The sequence below is a fragment of the Orycteropus afer genome, unplaced genomic scaffold, assembly GCF_000298275.1.
Source record: "Orycteropus afer afer isolate SDZICR_OR568_19922 unplaced genomic scaffold, OryAfe1.0 scaffold00209, whole genome shotgun sequence".
NCBI lineage: Eukaryota > Metazoa > Chordata > Mammalia > Tubulidentata > Orycteropodidae > Orycteropus > Orycteropus afer.
The window spans coordinates 2,292,349-2,308,002 of NW_006921796.1; the positions used below are offsets into that span (position 1 = coordinate 2,292,349).

The following is a 15,654-nucleotide window of genomic DNA, read 5'->3' on the forward strand; positions in this document are numbered from 1 at the left end:
CCATACACAGAAGGTGCTTATGAATGGTGTGAGTTGATTGGACTTGGCATCAGGCACACCGAGGCCTGAGCAAGCACACAGGCCCCAACTCACCTGTGCAGAGCTCCTGTGGTAAGGGGAGTAGTGGAGCGGCCCCGAGATGGCAGTGTCGTGAGGCAGGGCTGGATACTGGCCCTGCATTGGATGAGGATGCTGGTTGCCATAGCTCCCATAGTTATAGCTTCCTGTGTATCTGCAATGCATGAAGCACACTGAATGTTGTGAGTGGCAGCAGGGAGAACAAATTAAAGAAATTAAAGTTTGTACCTTTAACAACCAACCTCATCTTTTCTTTTTCTTTTTTTTTTTTTCCTTTTTCCTTATTAAGCTCTGTCTACTTTTGGTGTTTACCATCTCCTCTCTGTGGCTCTGTTGTGGTAAGTCTTCAATCCCAGGTTGGTTTTCCTTCTCCCCTCAGTACCTCCCTCGCCACCCAGCAAGCACTCAGGGAATGAGCGCTGGCTCTAAGCAAAACACAGCTAATGATGGAAACCTCTAGTCCCCTTGCGTTAAAGCCTCTTATTGTATCCTGAAGCCAAGTAAGAGACAAAGAAGATGTTACTTTGGGATTTATGTTTTCGTATTACTCAGGCCTCTGCTTCTCCATTATGGGAAGGATGTCGTGGGTTTCTGTAAACCTCTCTCCTAGGGGGATGCGCCATGGTGAGTGTGCTCCATCAAGCTCAGCCTGGCTTCACCCCTTACTAGCTCTGTGACCTTGTGCTTCTCACATCTGCAAAAATACTGCATGTGGTCCCTAACAACACAACAAACATGTAAATATAGGACTTTATTACCAGTGTCCTTGATAACAAGTTTACATCTGAGCTCACCTGGTATCTAATCTGCCATTTCTGTAGAACCTAAAAGCTCTCTGAAAGTTTTTCAGAATCCATTCTAAAAATGTGGGAAAATACTCTGAAAATGCCCCCTATAGAGACAGCGGCTACCCTAGTGACTTCTCAGGGGCAGCTGAACCTGTGATAGTAACTCGCAGCATGTCCATAGCCAGGCCTGTGCCCTCCTTCAGGGTCTGTGGTGGCCTCATTGTGCTGGGCTGCCCATGGGGAAGGGCCCCCGCGAGGTCCTCCTGCCATCCTCCTGGGACCGGGCAGCTGGCCCTTTGGAAGCTGGCTTGTGAGTGGCTACAGAAGAGGCTCACCGTGCCCTCATGGCAGAGCCACACTCATGAGAACAGGGGCCCTTTGAAACAGCACAAGTGTTTTCTAGACCACTACACATCAGACGTCATAACTTCAGTCTTTTGATAATGAAAATACATAGAGTGAAAAGCTGTGTGAGTCACACAGCACTTTTGAATGGATTTCTGGCTTATTCATCACACAAACATCACTACATACATTTTAAAATACATACATACATATATATATATATATATATATATATATATATATATAGGCAAAAACAAATGTCTTGTTTATTCAGGGTGCAGAGCATCACTGGAGCCCACAAGGATTCCCTGAACCCCGTTAATAGCTGCAGCCCTGAACCCCGTTAATAGCTGCAGCCTTCCAGGAACCTCCAGCCCTCAGGTTGGGAACCCTTACTCCAGACAGAGTCATGAAAGACTCAGACTTCCCATAAGGCCTCATAGGCTACAAAGTGTACCGAGAGCCACCAGGGGATCTGCTGAGAGGAAGCTTTGCACTGAGGTTCTAAGGGACTAAGGAGCAAAGAACACTGGCTTCAGAATCACATGTTCAGTTTAGTCTGGGCCCCTTCATTGACCAGCTGTGTGACCTCCAGCGACTGAAGTCAATCACCCTAGTCTCAATTTCCTAATCTGTAAGATGGGTTGCTAACAACGACCTCACATGGCTGTTGTGGGGATTACATGAGGTAGTGACACATGGTACAGTGCGGAGCACATAGTAGATGGACTTTGATCAATAGTAGCCCTCTTCCTGTCCTTGGAGAAAACCCATGCTGAGCAAATCAGATTTAAGAGTAGGGCAACATCCCCAGTTACCTACCCATGCTCCTCTCTGTGGGGATACACTGGTATCCTGTGTGTGACGGAGGAAGAAGGCACATGAGTACTCCTCATACAGGGCAGCTGTTGGGAGTTCTCGGCTGGGGACCCAGCAGCCGTTGTCACTGTGTATGTTAGGGACCACGTGTATGACTGCATTGCTCCTGCAGAGACATGTGGAAAGGCATCAGTCACTAGCACAGTTCTTAGACCCCCAGTTCTCCCTTGGGACCCTTTAGTGGCTTCCCACTGTTAAGCTAAAGGCCAAAATCTTTACAAGACCCGTGTCTCCGGCCCCACTGACTTACCAGAGCCATCATCCCCACTCCCTCCTTTTGGTCTGTCTGAGCCAGCCATAATATCCTTCTTTCATTTTCTGCAAGGTATCATGTATCATGATTCTCAGCACCACAGGGCCTTAGCACATGCTGCTTCTGCTGCCCAGAACCCTCACTCGTCCCTCAAAACTCAGTGGTTCCTCTTATCTCAATCCAGAAAAGCTGTACCCTAACAACAGACTAAATCATATCTCTCGCTGAACTGTAGGCTTCATGGCTCCTACTGCAATTTGTAATCTTACACCTGTTAGTGAATTTGATCAATACCTATCCCCCTACCAGACTACAAGCTCCAGGAAGGTAGGGGCCTTGTGTATATTGCCAACCATTGGATCCCCAGTGTTTAGCACAGAGCATGGCAGTGAAAAGGCTCTCAATAAATATTTTTAGAAGGAAGAAGGGGAAAAGGAAAGAGGAAGAGAGGGAGGGAGGACAAAGAAAGGTTGGGCCAGTGTACCTAGACAAGGCACAGGAAAATAACTTCCCAACACTCAACAGGTGTTAAAGATCCAACAAATTGCTTTAAGCAACTCAAGTAGATTATTGGGCTCTGCTTGTCCAAGTCTTTTTGAAGATTATTAGTTAGTGACCTGGGTGGTGACCTATTCCATACATTTTATTAATTCCACTTATTTCCTGTTTAATTGGATACCTTGAAAATGCTAGGGGCTGGGAAGCAACCCAGCAAAATCAGAAGCCCTCAGGATGTGTAGAATTCTATGAGATAACTATCACATAAAAAAGACAGTAATTTCAGAAATCACTAATAGCAATAATAAGCTCATCAGACAACTTCCTTTCTGATACATTTTAAAATGTGCTAATGTAGTGGAAATAATGAAACCTACGTTAAACCTATTTCACAAGGTAGAGGAAACAGGATTCAACACTCCTTTTTAGGCACATAGAACACTGGAAGAGTTGGTTAAGGGAAGCCAATTACAGGGTGAAGTAAAAGAGAGAACTTGGTCCTCCAATTCTGTATTTTCTGCAGCAGACCATCACCATCTTGAAATTCCACTAGAAAAATGCAGGAATCGTTTTCATTTTGAAAATTCAGTCCCATCTCATCCGAAGGACTTTGCAAATAGCACATGAGAATGGTTGCATTGACATTGAACAGTTGCCTTGACATTGAGTAGCAGGGGGAAGCAAAAAGTTGACAGATCAGCCCCGTGCCAATGCCATGACACTAAGTATCCTCAGGAGTATTGTTAAAGTTATGTGGAAATGAAATTCTATTTTAAACATAGTGCTTTATTATTAAGAGAATGATGTGGTAAACTATTTGTAAGTTGCAGAATCTATTAGAATGCAAATAATGTCCCTTTTTTTTTTTAATGAAATCATGAAGATTCATTCCAGTAACATGAAAACCAAAAAAACCAAACTCACTGCATCAAGTCAGTTCTGACTCATAGCGACCCCCTTTGGGTTTCTGAGGTGGTAAATCTTTATGGAAGTAGAGTGACCAGTCTTCCTTCCATGGAGTGGCTGGTGGATTTGAACCACCAACTTTCTGATTAGCAGTCAAATATTTTAGGCACTACGCCACCAGAGCTCCTTAAGAACGTGAAAGAAGGACCATTTAGAACATCTATTCTAGGCCAGGCATGTTCTAATGTTTTATAGATGCCCTTAAGAGAAATACTATCCTTACTTTATACACGATGAAATGAGGGTTAGGTCTGAAAAAAATTAAGGGCTCTTACAGGAATACAGAAGGAACTCTGGTGGCTCAGTGGTTAAAGCACTCAGCTGCTAACCAAAGGCTTGGCAGTTTGAACCCACCAGTTGCTTCTTGGGAGAAAGATGAGGCAGTCTGCTTCCACAAAGGTTACAGCCTTGGGAACCCTGTGGGGCAATTCTTCTCAGTCTTATAGGGTTACTATGACTCAGAATTGACTCAATGGCAATGGGTTTGTCTTTTTTAAAAATAGGGCTACAGAAGATTCAAGAAATGAGACTGACAAATAAGCAAAGCACTACTGAAGAAGAACAACAAAGTAGGGGGTCTGAACACTCCTGGATCTCAAACCTATTATACAGCCACAGTAGTCAAAACAGCCTGGTACTGGTACAGTGACAGACACATAGACCAGTGGAACAGAATTGAGAACCCAGAAATCGATCCATCAACCTATGGTCAGCTGATTTTTGACAAAGGGCGGAAATCCGTTAAATGGACAAGAGGTGGTCTCTGTAACAAATAGTGATGACAAAACTGGATATCCATTTGCAGAAAAATGAAACAAGATCTGTACCTCACGCCATACACAAAAACTAACTCCAGAGGGATCACACTTAAATGTGAAACCTAAAACTATACAGTTCCTCTAGGGGAAAATTTAGGGGCCCTAATTTATGGCAAAGGAGCTCTGGTAGCATAGTGCCTAAGGCACTTGACTGCTAACCAGAAGAATGGTGGTTCAAACCCACCAGCCACTCCTTGGAAGGAAGGTTGGGCATTCTACTTCCATAGTGATACTGCCTCGGAAACCCAAGGAGGGGTTGCTATGAGTCGCATCTGACTCGATGGCACATAACAACAACAACAATTTATGGCATAAATAGGTTGTCCAGCATAACCCAAAATGCAGAAACAGCTGAAGATAAACTAGATGAAAGGGACCTTCTAAAACTTTTTATGTGTTTCCAAAGACTTCTCCAAAAAAGTAAAAAGAGAACCTACAGATTGGGGAAAAAAATAGTCAGCAATGACATATCTGACAAGGGGCTTATCTCTAAAGTTTATAGAAAACTCAACACCTCAACAACAAAAAGACAAACAATCCAATTAAAAATGGGCAGAAGACATGAATAGATACTTCACTAAAAGGATATTTAGGCGGCCAATAAACACATGAAGAAATGTTCATGATCATTAGCCATTAGAGAGATGCAAATAAAAACAATAATGAGGTATCATCTGGCCCCAGCAATAATAGCAAAGTTCAACAAGGCAGAAAATAACAAACGGTGGCAAGTATGTGGAAAGACTAGGACTCTCATACAGTGCTGGTTGTTGTTGTTGTTGTTACTTGCCATCAAGTTGGATGCAACTCATAGGCACCCCTCCCAAGGCAGTGTCACTGTGGAAGTAGATTGCCCAACCTTCCTTCCGAGGAATGGCTGGTGGCTTTGAACCACCAGGCTTCTGGTTAGCAGTCAAGTGCCTTAGGCACTACGCTACCAGAGCTCCTACACTGCTGGTGGCACTGTCAAATGATACAACATCTGTGGAAGGCAGGATGGTGATTCCTTAAAAAGCTGGAATTAGAAATACCATTTGACCCAGCAATCCCATTATTAGGTATATATCCAAATAAGTGAGAGCCAGGAGAAGAACAGATATATGCACACCATGTTCATCGCAGCACTATTTACAATAGTAAATGGAATAGTAGATGGAAACAACCTAGGTGCCCATCAACAGACGAATGGATAACCAAACTATGGTACATACACACAATGGAATACTATGCAACATTAAAGAATCATGTAGAATCTGCAAAATACCACATAACGTGGATGAACTTGGAGGACATTACACTGAGTGAAATAAGGCAATCACAAAAGGACAAATACAGTATTAGTTCATTGTTATAAAAAGTCAAAGAAAGGTTTATGTATGGAAGGAAACTTTCTTTGTTGGTTACCAGGAGTGGGAGGGAAGGGGAAGGAATACTGCAAAAAATAAAATAAATAAACAAAACATTGACCCATGTCACATTAGTTTTGTGTATTTTACTGTACATAAATTATATTTCGATAAAATGTATTTTTTTTTAAAGTGGGAGTGGAAGAAGAACAAAGAAACTGGAGGCAAAAAGTGGAATCAGGAATGAGGTAAAAGCCTGCAAACCCTAAAGTCCTTAGGAGCTCTGGTGGGTAGTGGTTAAAGCGAGCATTCAGGTGCTAACCAAAAGATTGGCAGTTCGAACCCACCAGTTTCTCCATGGGAGAAAGATGAGGCAGTCTGTTTTTGTAAAGATTCACAGCCTCGAAACCCTGTGGGACAGTTCTACTCTGTCCTATAGAGTTGTTATGAGTTAGAATCAACTGAATGGCAGTGATTTTTTGGGTACTGTCTTTGGATTTAAGATCAGTTAGGAATTGCTTTCAGGTGCCCTCATGAGGCAGAAACTGAACTATATGAGAGTGTCTTTACTATATGGCAATGGACTCTGTCTTGATCTTAGATTGATCCTTATATCAACCCATTGTGTAGTCCAGTGGCATTGGAAAAAAGTCCAGTCCAGGGAAATGTTAAATAACTTCCCCAAGTCCCACAGTGAGTGAATGGCTGGCCCACTGGGGCTCTGAACCCTGCTCTGCCACATATTTTCCTCTCTCCCTACATGAAGTCTCTGCTCTGGGTCCTGATTCTGCCACCTGCTGCCTGTAAGATCGGAGGCAGCCCTCTTCAATTTGCTGAGCTTTGTTTCATCATCTGTTAAACAGCCATAATGACCATTTTGTAAGACCATCGTGAGGACTAAGTGAGACAATAAACATCAAGGCTCTGGCTTTGGTAGGCTCTTCATTATATTCACGTCTTTTCCATTATGAATTCAGGTATTCTTGTACCAGGGCTTTCTTGAAGTAGAAATGTCTGTATTTTCTATTTCAGGTCCCAAGGAAGAAGGACAATGTTCTTGGGTCAGATTCTGTCCCCAGAGATGAGACATGTGAACAGCAATGGTCATCTTGCCAATCAGTACCCTGCTAGACCCTTTCTTTCTAAACTCACTGGTACCCTAATTCACCAGTCTGGCTGAAACTGCTTTGCATGTCTTTATAGAATTAGTACCCCCAGTTTCTAGATGAGGAAACTGAGGGTTAAGATGAAAACATGTAAGAGAATTTACAGGAAAATACAAGAGGTTCAAGAAGTAGGAATGAAAATGAAAAGCCATAGTCTTCCGAAGGAAAAAAAAAAAAAGGTTAAGAATGGTTTTAGCCAGTTACATGTTAGGCATCATTAATAATAACTGCAGTAAGCCTCCCCAAACGATCATGTCCCGGATTACTGGATTATGTGTGACTGCCCTCTGCTATTTTTAAACTTCGTACAAAATTATATTACTTTTATAATTAAACAAACAAAGAAACAAAAACACCCTTTCTAATAAAGAACAGGTTCTCTCTGGGTGGTAGGAGTTGAGGTCAATTTCTACAATGTTCCCTCATTTTGCTTTTCTGTGTTTTTCTATAATGAATGTGGATCACACCTCTGTAAAAAGAAACACATGATTAAAGTACATTACACACATTTTACAGTTGGAAATGGAATTGGGAGGGAGGTAGGAAGTTTAAGGGAACAATGAACCAGCCACAGCAAGCAAGCCATTAACCCTTCAAGCCCCTGGCCCCATGGCAAGGTCAGTGGGTATCTAAGGGGTCAGCCAAGGAAGCAGAGGATTTTTTTTTTTTTTTTTTCCCAAGCAGCAGGAAGACATAGTGATAATAGCCATCACCTGAGGGAACACAGCACAAGTTATTTTTGTGTGCGCTCCTGGCACACAGCGACTGTTCCATATTCATCTCTGTATCCCCAGCAAAGGGTCTGCCAGATAGTAGGTGATCAGTAAATTTTTGTTCCATTGAATGTGTTGTCGAAGGAGTAAATAGTTAGAAATAGACGTTATCAAACAAAAAGCTAGTGGAACTCTTGGAAAAATGGGCTCCTGTGGTCTGGGAAACAAAACCCTTAAATGGCCATGTGCCAGCAATCTAACAGATCCACTCAGGCAGGCTTAAGCAGATTAGCACCTATTGGCTTGGGTGAGAAACGCTTTTTGCCAGAGGAGCAGAAAAGAACACCCATTGCATTCCCTTTCCTACCAGTGGGACCTTCAGTCAGAATTGCTTTTTTTTTTTTTTAAATGAAACTAATAAAGTCTGTGCCGTTAACAGTTTGTGCTTAATTTGTAAGACTGCATTTATGCTTTATATTTGTTGGTAAAACAACAAGAGCAGAAAAACCAAACCAGTTGCTGTCACGTCGATTCTGACTCGTGGTGACCTGTGTGTGCAGAGCAGAACTGCACTCCAGGGTTTTTAAGGTTGGGACCTCTCAAAGCCAATCTCCAGGCCTTTCTTCCAATGCATCTCTGGGCATGTTTGAAATGCTAACCTTTCAATTAGTAGTCAGGTGCTTTGGTTAGTAGCCAAGTGCATAACCACTTCACCACCCAGGGACTCCTAAAACAATACCAAACCCGTTGCCACCAGGTTGATTCTGATTCTATAGGACAGAGAAGAACTGCTCCACAGGGTTCCCAAGGCTATAATCTTTATGGAAGCAGACTGACACATCTTTCTCCCAAGGAGTGGCTAGTGGTTCTAACTGCTCACCTAACAGCAGCTAGTAGCCAAGCCCTTAACCACTGTGCCACTAAGGCTCCTTAACAATAACAGTAACGGACCTTCCCTGTATGTCTAATTCCCATGTCTTTCTCTTATTCTCCCTCTTCCTCACATCACCATCCCTATTTAAAGATCTGAGGACAGTGGTGGAAGCCCCTGTAAAGATCCCAGGAGGGGCAGTTGTTGGTCAGGGTATAGTATTTAAACGGCTAGAGAGAAACATTTTATTACGTTTGCATCCCCAACAAAACATCGTTCTTCCACTACATTTGCTTTGGAAGGGGATTTAAACACAGGGCAGAAAAGGTGCTTCGAAACTTGTCTTTCTTCCTTTGGGATCTTAATAGGCAATGATTTATTGAATAAATGAATGAGTGGTCACCAACATGAAGCAGACCCCATGCTAATTTCTCTTTATGCATTGATTTATTCAGTCTTCACAGCAGTCTTTTGAACTTGGTAATATTACTTCCTTTTTCAGTTGAGAAAGTTGAGGCCCAAGAGGTTAAATGACTTGCTGGGTAAATGGCAGAGTTAGGATTTGAACCCAGATGTGCCTAACTCCAGAGCCTTTCTACAACAATGCTTCTCACATGAATGTGTATCCAGATCACTGGGGATCTTGTTAAAAGGCAGTTTTATTCAGTAGGTTGCAAGTAGGACCTGAGATTCTGCGTTTATAACAAGCTTCTAAATGATGGTTTTGCTATTTCATGGAAGATGCTTTGAGTAGCAAGACTGTATGCCTACTACCTTCTGTCACACACATGCCACCCTGCATATTGAGGGACATTCAAGATAAAGCCTTTGAGATTCTGGTACAGACCTCACGACAATTTAGACTGCTTCTCAGGACAATACGGTCAGACTCTTCCTTCAGATCCTGGACAAGGTCATTTGGACCTTTTCCCACTAGCATTCTATGAGCTGTCACAGATGTTAGGTTTTAGAGCTAACCTAAGTTGTACATAGGATTGCTACAGTTGGAGCCGACTCGATGGCACCTGACAACAATGAGCCTTTAGTCGGTACCTTCCTGAGAAATACGCAACACACTACCATTGAGTTGGACTCATAGTGACCCCTCCTTAGGTTTCCGAGGTGGTATCACTATGGCAGTAGATTGCCCAACCTTCCTTCCAAGGAGTGGCTGGTAGGTTTGAGCCTCCAACCTTCTGGTTAGCAGTCACATGCCTTAGGCACTACGCCACCAGAGCCCCTTCCTGAGAAATAAGCTCCTTTAAATGTGTCTGGATCATAGAGCTGCCCTGTCCTATACAATAGCCACTAGTTACATGTGGCTACTTAAATTCAAATTAATTGAAATCAAATACAATTAAAACTTCAGTTTTTCAGTTGCACTAGCCACAGGTCACGTCTCAATAGCCACATGTCTACCACAGGGACAACTCAGACAAACATCTTCATCATCACACAAAGTTCTACTTGATAGTGTTGCTTGAGAATATTGATACTAAACAAACATGTCCTGTAACCTTCTGCATTGAGACAGGGAAAGAAAAACAGTATTTTTTCCATTGCCTACCATCTATCCTTAAGACAGCTGTGCTTAAGGAGAATTCCTACTGAAGTTGGAAACCTCCTCCGTTTGAGTTACTGTTATCAATAGTTGTATGGCCAAAATCTGATTGACATAACTGAACAGAGGGGCAGCAACTGAAAACCGTTCCCAGAGAGAGGTCATCTAGCCTCTGCCAGCCTCTGCAACTTCCTCTCATGTCACTCTCCCCTGTTTCCTGGGTTCTAGTCAGTCCTGACTATGCCAGGCTCTTTGCTGCCTCAAGGTCTGTGCACATGCTGTGCTCCACTGACTAGAATGTTCTTTCCTCTTTCCCACCCTTGATGTGGCTGGCTCCTCTTGATACTTCAGGTTTCATTCAACTGTCACCTCCTCAATGTGGCCTTCTCTGACCATCATCTGTGGTGGGTCCCCATTTTATACATTTTCACAATATACTATTTCCATTCCTAGCACTTATGGCCATTTGTAATGATGTGTTTACCTGGGGTTTACTTCTATATTACTTCTCTTACCATGGGGGCCGTGACCAGGTGTGTGTAGTTCTTTTCCCACCAAGGGCATAGCACAGATTAGACAGAAATACATTTTTGTTGAATGAATGACAAAGGTGAATCCAAGGTCCCTACACCAAGTCAAGACTTTGATGGTATGAAGTCAAAGAGGGGATTTGGCAATCTGCCTCCCATCCCAGCTTATATTTCCTAGTGCCATTTCTTTAAAGAAAAGGAGGCCACAGGGCTGGAAGGAGAGGGACAGGTCTAAGGTTCTGTGAATGGGTCACTATCATGGGCTCTGTGGCAGGGCTGCAGTGGCCACCATATCTCACTCAGTTATCTGCCCTCAGAATAACTGTGCTTTTGTTATTTGAAAAGACCAGAGGCCAGTGATCTTTGTTACATCCTCAGCTTGTAGAGGACACCACAGCTGGGCAGGCCAGATGTTCTACAGTTAGGGCCCTTTATGAGGAATTTGCCTTTATTTCATTCAGCATCCTTGCCTGTCAGTGATTTAATTTGCTGGTTTTGTGTTGCTGGGAACCCATGGTGGGAAGTTGAAAACATGAGCTTAATAGTTAACTTTTATTGTCATTGCTGAAGGAGGGAATATTTAAAATGACATCATAAATGAGGTCTTAGAACCCTTCAGTGGCCCAACCACGACAAAGTGGGAGCTTAACATTTCACCTTAAATGACATTAAAGAATTGCAGCCCAATATCATGTTAAATGGGCTGGCCAGTTGGGTACCACCTGCCATGCTTCCCAAGGAGGAAAAGAGCCAGTTTTCCTTAAGGAAAGTTAAAGGTGTCTGAACTTTGCTAGGCCATGAGGAAGATGGCAAGCCCTCAGATTTGGGGGAGTGGGGGTGGAATACATAAATGGATTCAATTTACCTTGTAGAAATCTGCTGAAATGGAATCCTGTAACCAGTCAACTATCCTGACTTTGCCATAGAATTTAATAAAACCAATCAAAATTGGCCATATAGCAGGTTCGATTTTGTTGTTGTTGTTGTTGTTGTTGTTATGTGCCATGGAGTTAGACCTGACTCATAGTGACCCCTCCTTGGGTTTCCAAGGTTCAATTTTAGGTACCCGAAATTCCTTTCTTTTTGTAAAATACAATTAATAAGTACAGTCATAAGAAAATATGTAACTAGACATAGCTATGGATAAACAAAGTGGCTATTTTCCTAGTGAGTCATAACTCATCTATATCATCTAGTATATCAAAGGATGCCAAAATATTATGTGCAATAATTTTTTTTAATACTGTCTCTTCATAGCTGAAAAATGGGGGAAATGGTTATCTAAAATGAGACAAATTGATTTTTTTGAAGAGTCACAGATATCTGTTAGGCCTTGATGTTCAACAAGTCTAACTTGATACTCATGTGTCACTGATCAGTGCTATTCTCAGTGTACGGGAAATGCAAGAAAATAACCAGATGATGTAAAATTCCATTTCATGTTTTCTCAGGCAAGATTTTTGCATTCTTGTGTTTTGTTTTAAATTTTCCTCCACTTCTTCTCTATTTCCTGCTTCCTGATTTTGGTTTTTTTTTTTTTCAGGATTGATTTTGCTATTTTTATCGTGAATCACTTCAGATCATTGTTTAGAAAGTAGATGGGCTAGAAATCAATAAATAATTTTCAAACTGAAAAAAAATTAACTGGGCACAAAAACCATATGCCACATTAGCATTGTAAAAAAAGGAGAAGCCTGGCAAGTCCATTTCATGAGGCTTAAAATAATTGTTTTCCAATTATAGCGTTGTGTGAAAAGTTGCATAAATCTTGACATTTAGGCAGCCATGATAGATTTCTTAATTTGTGTGTGTATGTTATAGATAAATAATATGCGCTGTATCATATAACATTGTATATAAAACCATACCCGTTATTAGGAAATGTTGTTTGTTGCCCCCAAGATTATGAACTACGTGGCATACTAAGACCGAGTCTAATTTAGCAAGGGAGTATTTCAAAAGTGGTACTTGAGAGAAATATTACTCCTGGTTTTCTATAGGATGACATTTTTAATGCCCCCTGGAGATACCTGAGAACAAAGCTGGAATGTGCCAAATCTTCAAAGGTTGCAATCATCTGAAAAGAACCTGTTTCATATTTGTGTTTCTAAGAAGCTACTTTTATGACTTTTAAACACACTGCACAGAAATCTCCGAACATGTTTATGATACTCCTGTGCCTTGACTGTCGCACCTGCCTTACCTTAAAGTCTAACAAATTGCCACAGGGAAGCCTGGCCAACTCACACGTTGGATAAGGATTACAAAGAAATCCCAGGAGCCTACCCTTCACACTCTTCCCACCCCCTTACTTCCTTGGCGTCTCCTTGTGTGGTTGCCACACTGCAAGAAACGTTTTACTCACATTGTTTCTGCTTCTAATACAGAACTTTATTCATTTCCACAATTTCCCTTCTTATTTTAGGAGAAAGGGTGTTATCACTAATTGGCTTATGTGTGTGTCTCCTGGGTGTTGGTGGTGGTATGCAGCAGAATTTTTCAGGCAAATGGCTCCTGGCTGCTCTTTCTGCCATCCATCCTGAGTGAGGCAAGCAGCTTAGCGGATGGTTGTCCCATAATTCCAATCTTGGAAGACTCCCTGAGCCGCTGAAGAGCTGTGTTGTTTTGTTAGGTGCCGTCTGGTTGGCTCCGACTCATAGTGACCCCGCATGCAACAGAATGAAACACTGCCTGGTCCTGCGCTAGCAGGTAAGCAACGCTTACATTCTCTCCTGTCTTTATTTTCGGTAAACAAAAGTTGTTTTACCTCTAGAATGCCTCTTCCTCTCCTTCCATGGGGAGCCCACAGCATTAGTTTGTACCTCACTTATATAGCACACGCCATGTTCTTTCTTCAATTACAGTTGCCTCATGATGTCAAGACTCTGACACATTAACCTGTGTATTTCTCAGCTCTGGTAGCATAGTGCCTAAGGCACTTGACTGCTAACCAGGAGGCTGGCAGTTCAAACCCACCAGCCACTCCTCGGAAGGAAGATGGGCCAATCGACTTTCATAGTGATACTGCCTCGGCAACTCAAGGAGGGGTCACTATGAGTCGGGTCCGACTCGATGGCACGTAACAACAACAGCAACAACAGCACAGGACTAGGCACATCAAAGGTTCTCAAGGCGGGTGGGAGTGGGGAATCTATGTAGGTATGGGGTTCTGGATTCAAGGTTTTCATAGCAGCGTTTTCTCTGCACTTCAAAGTACTGTCCCAGATAGTTCTTGGACCTAATGTTTGAGGAGCTGTCTGCTTCTCTTTTCTTTGGAGGTTGTGTTTCCTTTAGGTAGCTGCCAAGACTTCCTTTTAGCCTTGAATTTCTTCCATGAACCTGGGGGTGGGCTTTTTCCTCTTTCCATTTATTCAGCACAGTACTCACTGAGAGCTTTTCAACCCGAGAAGTCTTTTCTCTATTATGTAAAACTGCCAGCCATTATTTCCTGTGCATCACTTACTAGATGAACATTGGAATTTCTGGATTTGTCAGTCATTTTTTACTGTTGCTTTTATACTAAGCTTTTATTTATCTCTTTGTGTCACATGGAGCCCTAGTGTTGCGTTGGTTAAAGTACCTGGCTGCGAATTGAAAGGTTGGCAGTGGAAACCCACCAGCTGCTCTGTGGGAAAAAGATGTAGCAGTCCACTTCCATAAAGATTGACAGCCTTGGAAACCCTATGGGGCAGTTCTCCTCTGTTCTACAGGGTTGCTATGAGTGAGAATCAACTCCATGTCGGTGGGTTTGGAGTATTTTGGTGTTGTGTCACATTATCAGAGAATTCTTTGGCTCACTCTTTCAGTCACTAATTCTCATTCAATTATATCTGATCTTAACCCATCTACTGAGTTTTTCCCCCTGAAAATTATATATTTCTTTTCAAAGATCTTAACTCAAGTCTCGTGGGTATGGTTTCTTCTTTTCTTTTCTTCTCTTAATCTCTTCAGATTGTGCTATCAGCTCCATTTCCTCAGGTAGAAGCTCTCCCTTATCTTCAGCTTGTTCTCCCTTTAATGGGCTGGGGTTTCTCAGATGCTTGGGTGGCTCTTGCTGTGACCTCAGCTTGTGAGCATTGAGTGCATGTCTTGGGCTCTGTGGGCCTCCCACCAAATCATTCCCCCAGTCGTGTGCAGGGCAGCCCTAGCTTGGTTCATGACTGACTCTGTTTACAGCTCCTGCCTCCCTTCTGGTTACCATTCTCAGTGTTTTCGCTGCCTGTCTGCCCCCCTTTCCAGAAATGCCTCTCTGTTTCTGATTCCTAGAGAGTGCTCACTCTTGTTTTCAAGACTGGATGTGTATTACTTTATGTTGAATATAATTTTAATCATTTCAGTGGCTTAGTTGTGAGGGTGGAGATTTTACTTTGTACTGAATCTACCAATTTGAAAACAGAAGCATAAGAAAGATATACAAATGAATAGATGAATTTCTGTAAGACATCCACAAATCCAGGAAGATAGCCAGATTTTGGCTTTGTCTTTTGGGAGCTGAGGGGAAGAATATTTTTTCAGAAAGCCCTTGCTTTATATATCAACTCACCATCGAAAGCCCGGTGTTTGAGGGACCAGTCATTACCTGTAGTGCTGAGGCCATTGTAATCAGGGGATGGGTTGCTGACAGGGGAGGAAGGAGGTGGCACTTCCACGGATGTGGCAGACTTTGCTGGGGAAAATGATGGCACTGGTGAAGGGGTTGGTGGGGCTGCCTCTGTCAAGATGATCTCTTCTCGAACTTCTGCTACAAATAGACAAAAGTGGGTTCTTACAGCCAAACTTCAAGGCAAGTTGTCTTTACCCACTGCCATCAAGGTGATTCCAACTCATAGCGAAGCTATAGGA

The 15,654-nt window shown here is 42.6% G+C and overlaps 1 protein-coding gene across 1 annotated transcript in view; it reads right to left on the reverse strand.

Moving 5' to 3' along the window:
• Positions 1–15,654, reverse strand: part of RFX4 (regulatory factor X4) — a 97,067-nt gene that overhangs the window by 10,112 nt on the left and 71,301 nt on the right. Inside the window, exons 11-13 of the mRNA XM_007948235.2 lie at positions 15,392–15,553; positions 2,034–2,196; positions 94–232 (exon numbers count right to left, since the gene is read on the reverse strand). Coding sequence (XP_007946426.1) covers positions 94–232; positions 2,034–2,196; positions 15,392–15,553 — 464 coding nt within the window. The remainder of the gene's footprint in view (positions 1–93; positions 233–2,033; positions 2,197–15,391; positions 15,554–15,654) is intronic.